Consider the following 19,198-nt stretch of genomic DNA (forward strand, 5'->3'; position numbering starts at 1 on the left):
GCTCTAGCTAACCGTAAGATTTGGAGGCTGAAAATAATTATTGTTCAACCAATGCCGCTGTTAGTCTTATTTTATTTGTTACCTCTGTCACTAAGTGAAATGCACAGAAGGCGGAGCTTATGTATCCGGTCTGTTTATTTGTATAATGGTGTTTACGATAGCTCAAGAACGAATAAATGGATTGTTAAACCGGATATTTTTGGGAAAATTAAACTATTCAAATTAGGGCTCAAGAGGTCAAAGGTCACTGAGTCAAATAATGGAATTTTGTGCCAATTAAATGATGCCTTGTGCATAACAATAATTATATTGTAAGTAACTTCTAGCTTGGTCCGCCGGCTAATGACAGACGATGACCTCGGTGACCTCCATGACACGTCCAAAATGAAGTTTTCTACTCATTTGGAGCAGATCTGAGGCTTGAGGTATGGCTTAAATAAAGGAAACTAAGTATCTGTGCTTCTTTGTTCCTACTTGGAAGGCAGGAAACAACCATTGCTTCAAAAGTTGTTCTTTTTTTCCAGGAAAGAAGATCTGGAGTCATTTCCAGGCCTGATTCGGACCAATCGGCATCCACTCCTCGAGGGATTTTCCTACCCGGAGCACGACTTGAGAAGGTCACCATCAAGATTCAGGTCATCCATTTAAAATGCTGACACATTCCTTTTTTTATTTATTTTTTGCCTTACAGTCAGAGATACCCGGGCATCAACCCTTTTTATCAGTGATTCATCTTCTATATCCGTTGTAATATTACCAAGAACATAGAAAATGTTAATAAAGTCAATGCAAGGGCTAAGGTGTAGCATTTTAAGATTTAAAATAATGTATTAAAAAGAAAATAATCGATTGTAAATGGCAGGCAATGATGAAAATAAAGAGTAATTAGTGAGATTGTTTTAGGTTAATTAATGATAATAATAAGAGTAATCGGACATAGTTTGTCATCATCATTGACTCCAGTATGACGAAATTGGTAGTGCTTCTCCATAAAGTGCGTTTTCCCGACAAAAAGACACAAATAAGTGATAATTTCAGACTCCTAATTTGGCATTTTGCCGTTATGAATACATGGCATCAAAGTGCCTTTAAGTAAAAGTGTGGCTCAGTAAAGGGGGCGCTCTTCCACCCATCTCTCATCTCCACAGGTGCTCATGTTGTTTTCACTTCACAGTTAGCTTCCCATTTAACAATGACCCACCCCTAGCGTGCTTCCATATCCGAAAAAGTGTGCCTCGGTGGGTGTACGTGCTCGTATTATCTATGGTTCTCCCATAACCGTTACACCCCTAATGGTGGAGTGGGGGGGCTCACTGCAGATGTTGTGGCGGCTTGGTTTTCACCACGGTTGCCATGGCAACAGCCCACAATGGCAGAATGTCCTCAATCTGACTTAGAAAAGATGTCACGCCCGCGTGTACGTGTGTTTTTTCCCCGCACCTCTAAGACCCTGAGCTATAAGTCAAAGCTGCCTTTAGCCCACCCTCATCCCCAAGGGGGCTCTCAGACCCGTGTCAACATGAGGGTTAATGCTCTCACCCTATTGGTTGCTCACTTCACTGCCTCTCAAAGAGTCCCTAGAGAGGGTAGAGCCGTCCGGGTTGATGCATTAAGTTCACATAGCACTGCCTATAGCAGAATGTGGGAAAAACTGGAGTACCCAAAGAAAACCCATGTAAGCCCAGGAAGAACATGCAAACTCCACACAATTGCACTGACCTGGATTTGAGCCCAAAACCCCAGAGTTGTGAGGTTCACATGCTAACCACTCAACTGCCGGGCTGCCAATTAATACTTTTAAAGTACAATAAGTATTTCAATTATTTTGATAACATTGGTAAATTAGGAATAAAGCAGCACTAGAGTTGATCATACAACAGTTGATATGGACAAATAGGATAAGGACAGTTTTTTTCCCCATAGCCATCAGGACTCTAAACTTGCGGTAGCACGACACAGTCCCTTCTGTGTAATAACTTCGGGGTGAGGTAATATGAAAATATGTTGGGCGGTCATCTGCCTCCTACTGGCTGACTGAAGTAAGTGATTTTATGGAGAAGCACTACCAATTAGGCTTTTGTCGAGTCAATGATGATGCCTATGTCCGATGCACACACCCAAAGAGCCACGTCTAGCTCCTGAGCCATAGATTCCCGACCCCTTAGCTTAGGCAGGGCTGTCAAACTCTCTTTGGTCTGCAGGCCGAATACAGCTTAATTTGAGATCACGTGGGCCGGACCAGTAAAATTACATAGAACTAACATTAAGCCCACTTTTTTTCCTTTGTATTAGTCACTAATACTAATAATTAGTGCAAAGAATGAGTAAATTATCAAAATGTTTATTAACAAAATTTTCCTTTTACATTATGAACAATATATTATGAACAAGAGAATAACATAAGAACATAAATAAATGTCAATTCATGTTGTCTACACGTACTAAAACGATGCGCCCCCTAGCGGATAATACAAGAACTACACATTTTAAAGAAAATTCATATTCTTTTATACAATGCAGCTTTCTTCCCCAGGCCGTACCGAAGCACCAGAGATGAGCCATATCCGGCCCGCGGGCCGTATGTTTGACACCACTGACTTAGAGGTTTAATTCTGTACATCTTTGCTCCTTCCCTCTTGTAGTGATTGGCAATCTCCCAGAGGGGGGTGGGGGGAGTAGGGATCTCTTGACCAAGCTTTAGGCGCTCATGCTAGGAAAACAAGCTCATGTTAGCATCTACTTGCTGTCAAGTTAATTTATTGTCGGGACGTCGTTGAGGAAAACGGGGCAAATTCTGACCTGCGTCTGCATAAGAAAGCGGGTTAGCGGATGCCTGCGTCTTAGCAACGTTCTCCTGCAGGTGCATGACTTGTTAGGAAGGAAGATTTTGGCTTGTTGCCTGTTTGTGGGGGTGTTGATGAAAATGGGCTACATCCTTGGCTCCTTAGCTGTTATTTGTAAGGAGGTTTAGGACCAAGGTTTCTTTCAAGGGGAGCTTCAACGTCATCTGCCTGATGTTTTGTCCGCTGGGTTGGTATGTCAAGGCCAACCAGATGGTCCAACATTCATTGCAAATGCAAAAAAAAAAAAAAAAATGTTACATTTTTGTGGAAGAATGGAGAAAAAAAATGTTCTCCAAGGTTGCAAGAAAGTTTATGGTTAAGACAATTGCATGTAAAGGAAAGCAATTGTGGATGGTGAAGGGGGTTAATGCGGTATTTTGTGAGATGTGTGGAACCATAATGGGGGTCTTTGTTTGGTAGTTTGTAGTTGACAATGTAGTATCATACCTGGCAACGTATATGTTTTTTCCTGTATTTTATATGTTTTTTAATCAAATTGGGTACGCCAGGGGTGTCAGACTTAGGTTGGTTCACAGGCTGCTTTAACATCAACTTGATTTCATGTGGGCCGGACCCATTTAGATATAATAGTTAGATTTTTTTTAATAAATTGATTAAAATAACTGGATTAAAAGCCCTGAATATTCAGTCTTTTATAGATTTAAAACAATGTTTATTTTAACTGTTTTTAAATACATTTTTAGATTTTACAAAAATATTTTCAAACTAAAAACAGAAAAATGGTTTAAAAATGACAATTATTGATTTAAAAGGGGGAAAATCAGGAAATGTAATATATATATATATATATCTATACACTTCATTTTAATTTGATCCTAAAACAGAAAGTCGGAAGTCATGATTTACTTTCCCGGGCCACACAAAATGATGCGGTGGGCCAGATTTGGCCCCCGCGCCGCCACTTTGACACGTGTTGTACGCTCTTTAACAACATGTACACGTTTTTTCCGTATTTTATACGTTTTTTGATCAAATTTTGTACCCCTGTAACAAATTTTGTGCATTGTTTTTGTAAAACTCATCTCGTTTTACCCATTTCGACTGCTAATATTGTCATTTTTAAGCATATTAAGTGCACTGACATTGCCCTTCCACTATATAAATCTATAGCGGGTCAGCAAGCAATGTACTCGGACACCGACATCTACAGAATCTTGAATTTACTGCATACTGATTGGCTCCCTTCCACTTTTTTAAATTTTAGACTTTAGTGAGTATATATGTGCCATATATCATTTATAAGTTTTTTTTCCATTGCTTAATAATGGGAATTGCAATCAGCTATTAGCCGAGGTTGCCAGATATGCACCTCTCAAACATGACTGAGTATTATTTTGAAAGGTATACTGTATATCTTGGCAATAAATCATGCGTACAAATGAGAAGATGTTTCCTTCCAGACCTCTCAGTGAACTCTTACATTTTTCTTCCATCCACAGATTTTTTTTCTTAGTGAGAATGACAACAGACACGATATTTATGTTCGTTGTGGGATGTTTCAGGACACCATGAAGGGGAACAATGTTGTCAAGTCAGCAGGAGGGGGAAGTTGAAGTAGCGTGGCTGGAAAATGGACTCCATGCCTCTTTGGATTTCCCCCATTTGGACTTATTCGCTATGGAAAAGAACAGGTTTGCCATACTCAAAACATGCATTCCAAGCCATTTGTCTTAAGAGAAGCCACTCATGATTACTAGCTTTTTTTAGTGTAACATATAAAAGTTTTATAAAAGCATATCAACAGTACCCAGTTTATGTCCATGAGGCTAGTTTAATCTTTATACTACATTCATAAATCTTACATAGGACACACATTTTTTTTAATGAAACATAATTTATGTATTTTTCAGAGTACAGTGGTACCTTGAGATAAGAGCATTCCGGGACTGAGCTCGTATGTCGATTTACTCGTATCTTAAATGAACGTTTCCCATAGAAATTAAATAAAAATAAATAAATTTGTTTAAACCATCTTGGAAAAAAACATAAAAAAACAGTATATTAGATTGGAAAAATATTTTTATTTGTTTTAATTTGACATATATTAACAAAGTAACAAATAACTAGTGGTTTAATAGTACTAAAATGTGTTTAATAGTACTCAAATTAGACGGATTTTGAGGAAAGCAGTGAGAGACTTTTTGCACGGCAACGCGCTTGTAACATGACATAAACAAATTTAAATGAACTTGGATTACGACACAAACACACACAAAAATAAATTTAATCTAACCTTACACTACACCATGGGTGTTAAACTCCCTTTGGTCTGCGGGCCGAATACAGCTTAATTTGAGATCAAGTGTGCCGGACCAGTAAACTCATTGCAAAATGACATAGAACTAACAAAAAGCCCACTTTTTTCCTTTGTATTAGTCACTAATATTAATAATTAGTGCAAAGAATGAGTAAATTATCAAAATGTTTATTAACAGAATTTTCCTTTTACATTATGAACAATATATTATGAACAAGAGAATAACATAAGAACATAAATAAATCAATTCATGTTGTCTGCACGTACTAAAACAATGAGCCCCCTAGCAGATAATACAAGAACTACAATTTTTAAAGAAAATTCATATTTTTTTATACAATGCAGCTTTCTTCCCCAGTCCGTATCAAACCACCAGACGGGCCAAATCCGGTATGTTTGACACCCCTGCACTAAACTATCTAATTTTGTTTTAAATGTTGATAACTTTCTGGCTCTATTAGCCCCGCCTCCACCCTGACTTCCATATGCATCCTATCAAGGGTTATTTGCTTTAGTCTTCCCTTCAAAATATTCCCAAAATAATGCATACAAATGTCCTCACAATAGGATAAAACGCACAACCACTTGCCAACCAGAAGTAGTATATATACTCCTCTCGTATTAGCGAACAAGCTCCGCCATTCTACACTGACTAACAGGATTCTGGTCTACTACGAGGTATTGTCGTATTCTGCAGGTGTCTCAATGAATCAATCTAATGTAAGTCAGTGTACGTTTAAAAAGAGCACCATCAGCAATAACATTTTCACCAGTGAAGGTCACTTCTGACGTGAACGACATGCCCTTTCCAAGCAGGCGTAACATTTTGCTGCCATGAAAAATGATTGAGCCGCATAAAATGACTGGTCGCTATTTCTTTTGGGGGACATTTTTAAATCACTGAAGCACCCCACAAGGTCATGGAGATGTCAGATAGGAATCGTGGGATTTTGCTCATTTCGTTTTCAACTCTTAGCCCAGCAAAACAAGCTCCGCCTTCCTCAAAGGAGGCTTTTACTTAGGCTATATTACACCAACGTCACTAATCTTAAAGGCTTCGCTAAGGTCATAGGTCAAATTCTGCAATGTGATTAGTTTACCGAAGGGTCAAAACCAATAAATAACACACGCGCTAACCTTTCCGTGTAAACTGTGAAGGATTAAAACAGGATCATTTCCTGCTCATTGTGTTTTGTTTCTGGTGTCAACTAAATTGAAGTACTAATATTTACATATCTATCACAATGCAGTAATACATACTTTGATATAAAGTAGCCATTAAACCCAAAAAGGAAAATGCTAGTCAGATTTTGACAAATTTCTCGCATATTAGCCACCTCCACGGATAAGCCACGCCCTTTAAATTGCCTTAAAATCATTGAATTTTACAATTTCCCTCGTATAAGCCGCCCCCTGATTCACAATTTTAACCTCCATGTTAATGCTTTTAGGTAGTACAAATGTGTTACTTTTAAGGGAAAATATAAAGAAAAATCCTCGTTTATGGTATTTCTGAGATACTTTAAAAATCGATTTCTGGATTGAACATTCCGAAAAATGTTGCCTACACTTGGACAAACTCAAAAAGGAGGTCATGTGAGCAGTACAACCAGGAAGTGTGTCTGTTGTGGTCAAGTTTGTCGTCCCTAGGTAAGATGGCGGCACCCTGAGCGAGCAATGGAGGGTACAAGTGAGTTTTTAATGCATTTTTTTCATGAATTTCATTCAGACGTCAAAATATATATTTTTTAGCATATTATCTTTTTCATAGACATCAAAATAAATAGTCTAAAGCATTTTACCTGTTTATCTTTTCCCTATTTTGAACCAAAGGACCATATCATGCCATGTTAAGTCTAATTTATGCGCATATAAGCCGTACCCTCCATTTTTTTAAAGTGACAACTACAGCCTATATGCGAGAAAATACCCTAATTAAAGCCACATCTACAAAAGTCGTACCTGAAGAAGAGCCGCCCAGCGTCTGAGCGTCGTTGTCAGACAGCAAGCACAAAGCCATGTGTTTTGACTAGATTCCATTGGCCTTAGTCCTTCAGACCCGTGACATTTAATCTCTCTAAGACCTCATTTACTCTGTTCACCGGGTAACAACATTCCTCAGATAAACAAGCCCCACTCTCGGCGGGCCGAGGCCAGCGCGTAACCATCCGTGCGCGAGAACGGCACCCCCGTTACGCCAGCGGGATGTAGTCCGTTTTCTTTTGATATTTTCAATTCTCACGTCAATACAGGTTGATGGGGAAAGTTCCTGGGCTAGGACAGGTTTGATTACAATTGATATTTGCTATGCAAATGTTAAAAGAACAACGGTGTGTCTGTTGTGTACCTTCCTGGCAGGTGTTTCGTTTCCAGACTGCAAGGCCAAGATGGCGTGCAATGTTTTTTTTTTTTTTGCCCACGGTCTGTTTTGTGTCCAAGAATCTTAAAGGAATATTTTTTTAAAAGATGGATGGATTTTAAATGAATTTGGATAACTTGCATCTTGTTGCTAAATAAAATGTATTGTCAAGTGCGAAGTAGTTGAAATATAACTTCAGTGATACTTCATTTATTCTGGTTAATAGGTTCTAAGACCTGCTGCAATTGTACATTTTTTGTAAATATATATATATATATATATATATATATATATATATATATATATATATATATATATATATATATATATATATATATATATATATATATATATATATATATATATATATATATATATATATATATATATATATATATATTTTTTTTTTAATTTAGTTTACAACATGGTTAAATGATTATATTATTTTAATTATTTGCTAGATATATGCTTATTATTTTTGTATGATATAGATTTATTATATTATAAAATTAAATAGTGTTTTTGGTGTTTTTTCTGATTGTAGGAATGAATTAATTTCTATTTAGTTCATTTCTATGGGATACATTGATTTGAGATACGAGTAAATTGACATATGAGTTCAGTCCTGCAACATATTAAGCTCATATCTCAAGGTATTACTTTATTTCTTATTTACTGATTATTTTTTCTGCTTGTTGTTGTTATTTGTGCACTGTGAATGCTTTATATACCTAATTATATTTGCATTATGACAATAAAACCATTCAATTCATTTAAAATTTAATAAAAAAATCAAATTTGCATGTTCAATAGAACAAATGAATAAATTGGAACGATACATCATGCAGTACTACTACTACTACCCCCATGGGAAATACTACTAACACACTTTTTTTGCGAAACCATTCTGCACATGGTCATCACAAAAACTAAAAATTCCACAGCAAATGTCTGCGCTAATTTAATAATAAAAACAACACTTCTTGTTTCTTTCCCCACTTCAGACACTCCGGATCCACATTTCAGATAGCCACCATTGGGCGACTAAAATCCACTCCTGGTTTTCCGGACTCCCCTGGATTTTTTTTCTAGCCCAGCTGGGGTGAGTGGCAGGCAGGAGTTGTTTACTGGGCGAGAGGCTCCTCGCGCAAGGAGACACGGAAAGAGGGTCAACCTGACGGACCGGGACACAACCAACCACACGGACGCATACGGGGGACTTTTCTTTTTTTTATACTATACCCATTTCATTCTTTTAAGACTTTTTTCTCTTACTTTTGTGTACCTCGTCTCCATAGCAAGGTTTGGGAACGATACACGACTTGGACGTGTGGGCTTTCTTTCTATTCCAACTCGAACGCTGGTTTGTTTTGGATTAGCTAGCTAGCTAGCCTTAGCAACACCCTCCTTCTTGGTCTTTTTTCTTCTTTTTTTCCCCCCAGTCGGATACTCTGAAGGGGGGAAAACGAGCAGCGTGGTGGATACGACTTTTCCAACCGTTTTTATCGACGCCGTTGGTTTTTTAAGGGGAAAAGCGTACAATTAGCTACCACGTTTGTCCTTGTTTTTCGGCCCCCCATCTGCCGCCGTTTTGGACGGTTTTTTTTACATTGTTGGCTTCTCCTGCCTCGGAGGGGTAAAAGAGTTCACGGGATAGTCATAACGCCACATCCAGGCACGTTTTTTTCACCCAAAAGGGAGTTTGATCTCGTTGGAATGTGCGCTGCACACACTCGGAAGAGTTTATTTCCACGTTTTTCCGCCTAGTGATTCATGGACTAAAAGCTTCCCAGGTGGGTGTGATTAACACGAGAACACATGACGGGTGACTGTCGCCTTCACCTATGGAAAATGAACATTTTTGCTACTACAGCGTGTGTCGCCATGAGCAGGGTTCATCATCATCGCCTTTAAGGGAACACACCCCGAACTCGGTCCGGAGGAGATCCGAGGACGGCGCCCCTTGAATTAAGTGGGGGTCTACGTTGGAGTTGTTTTGGGGACGAAGGGGAACTTTGACGTGTCCCCGAGGCAAAATGAGGCGTTGGACGCTTAAATTAGCCGCACAATTTGTGCTTTGGATCTTTTGCATCATTTTCCAGAATGGATCCGTTCAAGGAGAAAGTAAGTTTATGCATTTTATTCCCCTATTATTGATATAAATGAAATAATGATGTACCAGCTGACGTTCCTACATGCTATTATCATAAATGTAAAATATTCCTTATATATTTCAAGACAATTTAACATAAATCTAACGTTAAAATGTTTTTATTCATGATTTGAAATAATAAACGTAAATAAATGGATAACATTCGAAATGTGAGATTCACCTCTGCATTACGATAAATGTTTGTAATTCAAGCGTTACTGTGGCGCATGCGCAAATGCTCGTTTTACGGCCTTGTGTTTATTTTCCTCGACTAACATTCGTATTGTGAAATTCACCTCTACATGACGGTGAATGTTTATAATTCAAGCATTACTGTCGACGCATGCGCAAAAGGTCGTTTTAAGGCCTTGTGTTGTTTTTTTTCCTCGTTTTTTCACCCCACACTGTTCCACGGTAATAATTGCTATTCCTCCGTCAATTTTGGGGAGGAATAACACCCACACGCCGTCTGTTATCCCCACGAACGCGATTTGTCATCCACGGGTGGGGCGTTCGCTCCATAGACGCCGAAGTCGGAGCATCGTGATGCGGCCAACGTGCGCAGAAAACTAGGCCCTTCCATGGCCGAGCACGCACGCACGCGCGCGCGCACGCGGTCACAACGTAAACACATTACGCATGAGAAGCGGCGGATTATTCACCATCCGAGGATGAAAACATTACAGCCCCCCCGCCTACATTCGAAGGATCTGCCTTGTTTTTGTCAATGGATTTGGGGGCAGGGGTCGTTTGAAATGAGTGATAAAGACATTTTTAATTTGTTGTGTTTAGAGGAGATGAATACTACGAATGGTTATGTAAAATTACAATTAAAATGTTTTGGGATAGGATAACAATACAGTAATACCTCGAGATACGATCTTAATACGAGCTTGTTTGTCAATTTTGTATCTCAAATTAATTTTTCGCATATTAAATGAATTAAATACAAATTAGTCAGTTCCTATGCTCTGAAAAAATACCTAAAGATAGGATATTACAATGGAAAAACATGTTTTTAATAGTTGTAATTCACCACCTATGGTTGAAAAGTAACAAATATCTATTTTATTGGTTATTATCTGCAATAAAATGTGATATTTATGTATAGTACTGTATGGAGTTCTTATTTTCTCAATGTGCCTGTGAATTTTAAGTTTTCTAGGACTTTTTGATGTCTATTGCTAAATCACTTATAGATTCATCTCCAGTTTATGTTTAAAAAATATATTTTTTTAAAATAACGAGGCCTGGAATCCACTATAAATTAAAAATCTTCAAAACCTCAACATCTAACAAAAAAATCCCCTGTAAAATATTAGTATAACACAACTATTTCCTCAACAATGCTCTTATTATGTCATCAAATATACTACAATATAGTTATTACTATTTATAGCTTTCCTACTTGAGTCTATTAACGACAGAATATTTTTTTTGCTATTTAAATTTACTTTGCAAACTGGAAAAGAATTATTTGCAAGTCTATAAAGATCACATAAAACTCTACGTATGCCGTTAAGACGCAATAACAAGACTTAATATGTGCTTCTTTCAGCCAAGTGTTGCTATTTAGACAGACTTGTTAAAATGGCCGCTTCCTCTGACCAGGTTCAAAGCAAAACGCCGCGGACGCTCCACACAGGTCACGTATGCAGACAGCGCAAGGGGCCCCTAGAAAGGGGGTCTTACCAGACCAGGCTTCTCTCATTCGTACCCCCCCTCTCTTCCTCATTCTTCCCCCAACCCCCCCTTTATGCGTTTCCCTCTAGGGGAGCATGCGGGGTACATGCCATTGGCTGCTTTCTGGCGCCTTATTTACTCAATTCTCGATTTAGTGACCATATTTGGCACTCTTGAGATGTTTACGCTAAAAAGGGTGCGGGGTCAACAAGTAAAATACTCAGAATATGGACTTCTAGGAATGCTTCGTTCCGTAATCGGCATATCTTAACGTCAGTCTTGGTAACGGGGAAGTAGAATATGGAGAACTTACGAATACTACGAGACGGGGTTGAGATAATGTCGTAAAGTTTTTTTTTGTAGTCTGTTTTTATGAGATTTTGACATAGTTATCAACAAACAGTTTTGTGAAGTAACTGCTGAGCTGTCTCCTGGACAGACTTGTGAAAAACAAGTTGTGCAACCAGGAGCTTTGCCCCCCCTTCTTGTTCCTCTTGGCTTGTGTGGGTGTGTGTGTGGATATGTGTATTTATGCATTTGAACTTATGTATTTTTTTTCAATGTCTGCCTGATCCACAACTTTGATAGTTGATCGTCGTGACTATCCTCATAAAATAATCAGTTGTTGACTCAAAAGAAATGGATTGCCGTGTTTTATGGACTATAAGGCGCACTTTTTTTCATAGTTTAGATGGGGGTGTGACTTGTAAATATGGCATACCTATTCATTTATACATTTTATATGTTTCTTGATCATTTAAAATTGTGTACGCCAAGGGTGTCGGGGTTGGTTCGTGGGCCGCGTTAATGTCAACTTGATTTCATGTGGGCAGGACCATTTTAGATACTAGAATATTTAGATTTTTTTTTAATAAATGGATTAAATGAACTGGATTAAAATCCCTGAATATTCAGTTTTTTATGGATCTAAAACAATCTTTATTTTAGATTTTTTAACTATATTTTTAGATTTAAGAAAATTATTTTTGGACTAAAAACACAGAAAAAATGATTTAAAAAGTTACAATTATTGATTTAAAAGGGAGAAAATCAGGAAATATAATATACATCTATAATTTTCATTTTAATTTGATCCTAAAACAGAAAGTCAGCACTCATCATTTACTTTCCCGACCCACACAAAATGATGCGGCGGACCAGATTTGGCCCCCGGGCCGCCACTTTGACACCCCATTCATACTTCCGTCCGGTAATAATCTGCCTGCGAATAGAGTTCCACCTTTTTTTAAGTCACCCGCGGAAATCCTGGAAATTGTAAAGGGAAATGTTTAAGATGGAGATACGATCCGTCACCGTCTCGGTTAGCATCAAAGAAACCCCCGAGTGTCCGACGTCCAAGCGTGAAGGAACAAGAGCACTTAAAAACCCGCACACACACACACACACACACACACACACACACACACACACACACACACACGTGTCTTTTACGGCAAACCTGTTTTGTTTGACTTTGCCGCTTATCTGACGCCGTCGGGATCCGACTCCCGTTCCCTGATTATGAGATGTGGACGTTTATGTAAACCTCCGCTCACTGCACAGAAATGCGGTCTGGGGGTGGTGGGAGTGTTTTTTAGAATGCGCCGTTACGCCATGCCGCAACAATCTGACTGGATAGTCCTTGTTGCTGTTTGCTTTGGCCTCGTTTTCAACGTGGCTGACGTTCCACTGTAAAAAATCGAGTCGAGTCATCCTTGCTTCATGTGGCTCGGCAAGGGAATCCTTTACGTGGCTCAAGATAAACAGACGCAAGGACAGTTTCTTCACAAAAGTCACTATACTGGACTACAGTTCTGGACCCAGGAGGTCTTCCTAATCAAGATTTAATGCTTACCATTTGAAGCTACTTATTCATGTTGACTACTTAGCTATGTTAACCACTTATTTATTATGTTGGCTACTCTTTATTTATGATGTTGACTATTCATCTATTGATTATTTATTTCTTATTACGATTAAGTTTGTTTGTTGTTGTTATTTGTGTACGTCCTTACTTTTGTTGACTACGTATTTGTTACAAATTTATTGATTATTATTTAGTTATTTTATTTTTAATTATTATTTTATTTTAAATTATTATTGTATTTTTTTATTTTAAATTATTATTTTATTATTTTATTTCTAATTATTATTTTATTATTTTATTTGTAATAGTATTATTGTATTTATTATAATTTAATTATTATTTATGTGTCTCTTTGTTGTTATTTGTGCACTTGTCTACTTGTTTATTTATTAGTTATATTTATTATGTATTTGTTGTTATTTGTCTGTTTATTTACTCTTGTTGACTACTTATTTGTTACAAATTTATTGATTAATTGTTTGTCTATTATTTGTGCACTTCTCTACTTGTTTATGTTGTCGACTACTTATTTATGTATTAGTTTATATTCATTATTTATTAATTATTTACTTGTCTGTTTGTTGTTGTAATTTGTGCACTTTATCTATTTATCACTAATTTATAGATTATTTATTTAATTGTAATTGTTATCTGTTAATCATTTATTCGTCTTGTCTGTTATTGTTATTTGTGTACTATGTGGTGAAACTTTAAATCTCATTATGCTTGTATAATAACAATAAAAGCATTCAATTCAATGTCGCTTATAATTTCCTAGTAGGGACTTTGACTTGTTTTGCCTATCGGTCAGCTTTTGTAAGTCAACAATTTGGCATATATGTATCTATTAAATATTGCCAGGCTTTTTTTTTCTTCCCTCCTCATTTTATTCCTTTCCAAATAATGACGCGAGACGCAAATAGTGCAAACGCTCATGGGGTGTCGTTGAGTTGAATCATTAGCGGCGTACAACCGAATACCTGCGCCAGAATGTGTGTGTGTTTACTGTGCTCTAGATGCCATGTAACCGAACCTGATTCGTTCAATTTATTTTGAGGACCGTCATATGACTGAGAAGTGGTCGTCTGACACACCACCCAACACTTTCCCACTCACGTGTTTGCGTCCACATTATTTGGGCTGTCATGAATTTCCCCCCTCCCCCCTGGCTTTACCCCAAATCACCTCCTAGCTTAAATGCTACGTTCATGACACAGGTTAATATCATGGCATTGGAATATAGTCAATGTTTTTGACTTTAATGATACTTTAAATACGACTCTGTTTATTTTCAATACTAGAAAAATAAATGGAACAGTTCATGTTGTATTCTGGGTGGAGTTTGCATGTTGTCCTTGTGCTTTTGTGGCTTTTCTTGGGGTACAACTGTGTAGTTTCAGGTCTCAAAAACACCCGAAGTAGGCTGGGTGACCAATCTCAACTGAGTTTGAATGCGTCAGTCTGTCAAAAGTTGGCTGGGATAGGCTCCAGCACCCTCGCGACCCATACAACGATAAGCGGAATGTAAAATAAACATGTTTTATTGACAAGAAAATGAAAAAATATGGACGTTCAGGCTCAACGGTGACCAGATTAGTTCAGAATTCATAATTTTGCCATCAAATATTATTCCTTCATTCATTTTCTGAGGCTCACGAGGGTCGTGGGGGGTGCTGGAGCCCATCCTTAGCTGACTTTACCTGCACCACATGCAAACCACTCATCCACCGCACTGCTAATCAAACATTAACATAATAATATATATAATATAATAATAATTGCATCTTAAAATTGTAACTAATACTTATTAATTGTCCTTAGCAGTTGAGCCAAAATGGAGTCTGTTTCCAACTCCACTTCTAATAATGACACACTTTGGCCTCCCCTCTAAGTGTGTTTTACTTGTCTTTCCACTACGTCTTGCACAGTATCATAAAATCCGAGAACAGGTTAAATATTGAACTTCCAGCCTCTATCTTTACCCCATTGTAAACGTGTTACCCCACACTCTCCCACCACCTCGGCTTGATGGGGTAACAGGGTTCATTGTTATCCATGCGTTTGTTTCTGTTCACACACACATTTTCAGCACTCGGCATGAGATAGGAAACCTTTTCTCTCAATCCTATTCATAACATCTGACCCCCCCCCCCCTCACTTAGTTTATGTGTTTCTACAGTTTTTTTTTCCCCTGACAAACTAGCTTATGTATGTGTTAGCATTAGCAATGTGATAGGCGGAGCCTTGCTGGTTATAATAGTCAAATCCATGTCTGCACTTATTGATCTCACTTGTTTAGCTGTTTTTGACAAATGGTGATAAATATAAAAAAATAAATAAGAATAATAAAATACAGTATTTTCTCGTATATAAGTCGCATTCGCATATAAGCCGCACCCTTAACATTTTTTAAAGTTTTTTTCACGTTTTAGGCAAGATAGGGTTTATTTTTTTCTTGAATTTCATTCATAAATTTCAAAATAAGTTGTGTTAAGCATTTTATCTGTTTACATATAAGCCGCATTCGCATATAAGCCGCACCCTTAACATTTTTTTGAGTTTTTTTCACGTTTTAGGCAAGATAGGGTTTATTTTTTTCTTGAATTTCTTTCAAAGACGTCAAAAAAATTGTTTTAAGCATTTTATCTGTTTATCTTTCCTTTATTTTGAAATAAATGACAGCATCGGCCACATTATGTCATTTAGTGAGAAAATACGCTATATCTAATTCCCATTTTATTAACAAACTATCCACTTATATATTTCTGAAGCCACTTTTATAATTTGTCTACGCCAATCCACAGCGATTGGTCGTCTCGGTTGCATTTTGAACGTCAGCGTGACGTCAATATTCCACCCATGCCATACCTAGCATGCTTATAAACATTCTGCACTTGAAAAAAAACTTAGCTTAGCTTCCAGGCTTTTTTCACATATGTTCCAGATACAAAAACTCATTGATGTGTATTTCGGTATATTTTAACATTTTGTTTATTAATGGGTACTAGTCTGAGGAATGGAAAAGGCAGTGGGACAAAGAGATATGGCAAAGAGTACAGCTTGTGTGTGTGTGTTTGTTTGTGTGGTTTTCCGGCTGTAGCCGGTGAGAGTTGGTGGTCGATCAACACAGACAAACGGGCCATTAAACTGACCTGGCCCTTAGGCTCTCAATCCCTCTACTGGCTAACCCCTCGACAGCTTTTCCGTCTCGGTTTGTCGGTTTTCCCAAAAAGGCATATCTTATTTTTTAACCCTGTGATTCCCATAGTAGTTTGAAATGTACCCCCACCTTCTTGTTATAAATTATATTTTAATTTGCGCTGTCTAGATATGATTTTCAGTATCAATGCTAGTCCGAGGACACATTGAGGACTATTATGGACTAGGAACTTTTTGGCTCAGGGGCCACATTGACTTTTAAAAATTTGACAGATGGGCGGGGTTAGCTACAAGATACGATACATGTAAAAAAGTGCATCCGTTAAGAGTACATATGAAACATAAACAGATAAAAAGGACTAAAGTATTAACATACTCATCACTCATTAAAGTTAAAAGTATAAAGTACAAAGTCAAGTCAAAAGGAATGTATTAAAAAATATTAAAATGTAATTTAAAAAAAAGATAGAAAAAAATACGAAAAACAAATAAGAGTGGAGAGAGCTACTGCCATTGGCTACCACGTGATGGCGCCATCTTGGGGAGAAAAAACTATTAGGACAATGTTGGCGGGCCGGATTAAAAAGCCTAACGGGCCATATGTGGCCCGCGGGCCGTAGCTTGTCTGTTGTAAATTAAACCAGAAGGTGAATAGGTCGACTACTTTTCTTTAAAAAAAGAAATGATATCAAAAAGTACATTTTAAAATATTTTTAGACCTGGTCTCGAACCCTCGTCCCCAAAACTGTGAGCTCGGCATACTAACCACTCGATCAATAATAGCTGCAGATTTTAGAATCAATTTCTTGTCGCTTTTTATATGAATTAATATTTATTTTTTAATAGATACTGCATTTAAGCCATATTTTATTTCCCTATTTTCCCATTTTTAATCATTTTTTTCGTGTTTTTAGTTCAAAAAACATTTGTAAAATCTTAAAACTAAAATATTAGCATGGAAGACGAAAAAATCATCAGATGTTTTCTGTATAACTCACACCCGTGCGTACGCAAGCTCGCCATTTTGTCTGCTTTCACGACCCGTTCGAAAACTCCGTCTCGGTCGTAATCGATTACTTACTCCTGTTTTCAAGCCTTCTCTATCTGTGGACAAATGTCTGGACTATGTTAGGAATGCCGCTCGACCCTAACACGCCTTTTTATTTGAAGCGCCACCTGGTTTGGCCGTTTCGGCCGGCGGACCTGGAATTCTTGGGATTTTTTTCTCTTTGTTTTGCCTTTGAGTTGTCCGATTTTGTTTATTAGTTGGATATAAGATGGAGGCCATGTTATTTTCCAGTTACATGGCGTTGGGTTCAAAAATATTGCTTGATGAGGTGTTTGTAGAATTCTCGGTTGGAAACTTTTGAAGAAAAATGAGGGAACGAAATGGAACGAGGAAATAAGACAATGAGACAATGACCATCTTATCTGCAGCGCATATGGATTGAATTCTTGGCCTTTTGTGACTTTTCAGTTCAAAGAAATAGACTTTTTTTAAAACTGCATACTAGGAAACAAGCATATAGACCTCGTGTATCAAAGTGGTGGCCCTGGGGCCAAATCTGGACCGCCGCATCATTTTGTGTGGCCCGGGAAAGTAAATGATGAGTGCTGACTTTCTGTTTTAGGATCAAATTAAAATGAAAAGTATAGATGTATATTAAATTTCATGATTTTCCCTCTTTTAAATCAATTATTGTCATTTTTTATCCATTTTTTTTGTTTTTTAGTTCAAAAAATATTTTGTAAAATCCAAAAATATATTTAAAAAAAAAGCTAAAATAAACATTGTTTTAGATAAATAAAAACAAAATATTCAGGGATTTTTAATCAAGTTAATTTAATCCATTTATTAAAAAAAATCTAAATATTATTGTGTGACACCCCTTGCCATAGTCTAATTTTTCATCCTAATATTTCATATTTTGTCAAAGTCTGATTCGTCCTCATCAAACTAAACAAACAATTAATTCCATTTTTCTCGAGGTCTTTTTTTAAGTGAACAGGCTTCATGTATAACGCGCACCCAAACTTGATACAAAACTTTGCGCGTTATACTCCAATAAATACAACAATCCCAACATGGTTTCAGGAGCAACTATATATCAACCAATCATTGGACAAAACCACATATAAACCACTACAAAACTTTCAAGATGCTACAACTGAGATAATTTCATACTTACTATATTTATGCTTACTATCAAGTATGGCCTTCCAAAATTAGTCCCCAAATTAAAGTCAATTGCTGGGATCAGCTGTACCCCCCCCCCCCCCCCCCCCCACGTCATCTTCACAACCTTTATTAAAAAGGTCAAAAAAGTGACTCATTGTTTTTAAAAATAAAAATAAAACCAGCGTTAATGACCAGTCGCATCTTGTAGCCATTGCCTGATTTGAGTTTAACGTGGCTCCGTCACCCCCCTGGCCTTCCTTTCTGTCCGAACGCCAGAAGAAGAGTTGCCATTTAGTTTAGGCCGCATTCCTTTGGCCGGCCATTTGATGGCACGGGTGGTCTTGTTGCTCTTTTACCCTCGATGCCCCTTCGGATTTGCCGCAATCTGGCCCAATGCCACAGCTGTAATGGGACCCAGAGTTTGTATATAAATAGGTTAGGCCAGCTCCACTTGCTTGGGCCGCCCAATCGTAAGGCTTGGCCAGGGGAAGAACAGGTGCTGCAACCTACAAACTCTCATTTACCCTTCTCGGTGTTCCCTACACCATCTTGCCCGTGTCCTCAAATGGACGCCTTGATCGCAATCCGCTAAACTTCCCCCAACCTTTATCGGATCTGATGATGATCCCTAAAGTTTATTTTGTCTTGCCTGTCATTAAAGTTGGTTTAAATGAAGGA

The 19,198-nt window shown here is 37.6% G+C and overlaps 1 protein-coding gene across 3 annotated transcripts in view; it reads left to right on the top strand.

Annotated features, from left to right (window-relative positions):
- The first annotated feature begins 346 nt into the window (after positions 1 to 346).
- Positions 347 to 19,198, top strand: part of insrb (insulin receptor b) — a 69,519-nt gene continuing 50,667 nt past the window's right edge. The window contains exons 1-5 of one of the 3 annotated variants that reach the window (XM_077716600.1): positions 347 to 425; positions 525 to 635; positions 4,367 to 4,495; positions 8,485 to 9,273; positions 9,354 to 9,604. In XM_077716600.1, coding sequence (XP_077572726.1) covers positions 9,517 to 9,604 — 88 coding nt within the window. In that variant the 5' untranslated portion in view covers positions 347 to 425; positions 525 to 635; positions 4,367 to 4,495; positions 8,485 to 9,273; positions 9,354 to 9,516. Of the gene's footprint in view, positions 426 to 524; positions 636 to 2,820; positions 3,035 to 4,366; positions 4,496 to 8,484; positions 9,605 to 19,198 lie in introns of those variants that run through there. The other 2 variants (XM_077716598.1, XM_077716599.1) reach the window with 2 other exon arrangements.

The sequence above is a fragment of the Stigmatopora nigra genome, chromosome 5, assembly GCF_051989575.1.
Source record: "Stigmatopora nigra isolate UIUO_SnigA chromosome 5, RoL_Snig_1.1, whole genome shotgun sequence".
NCBI classification, from domain to species: Eukaryota; Metazoa; Chordata; class Actinopteri; order Syngnathiformes; family Syngnathidae; genus Stigmatopora; species Stigmatopora nigra.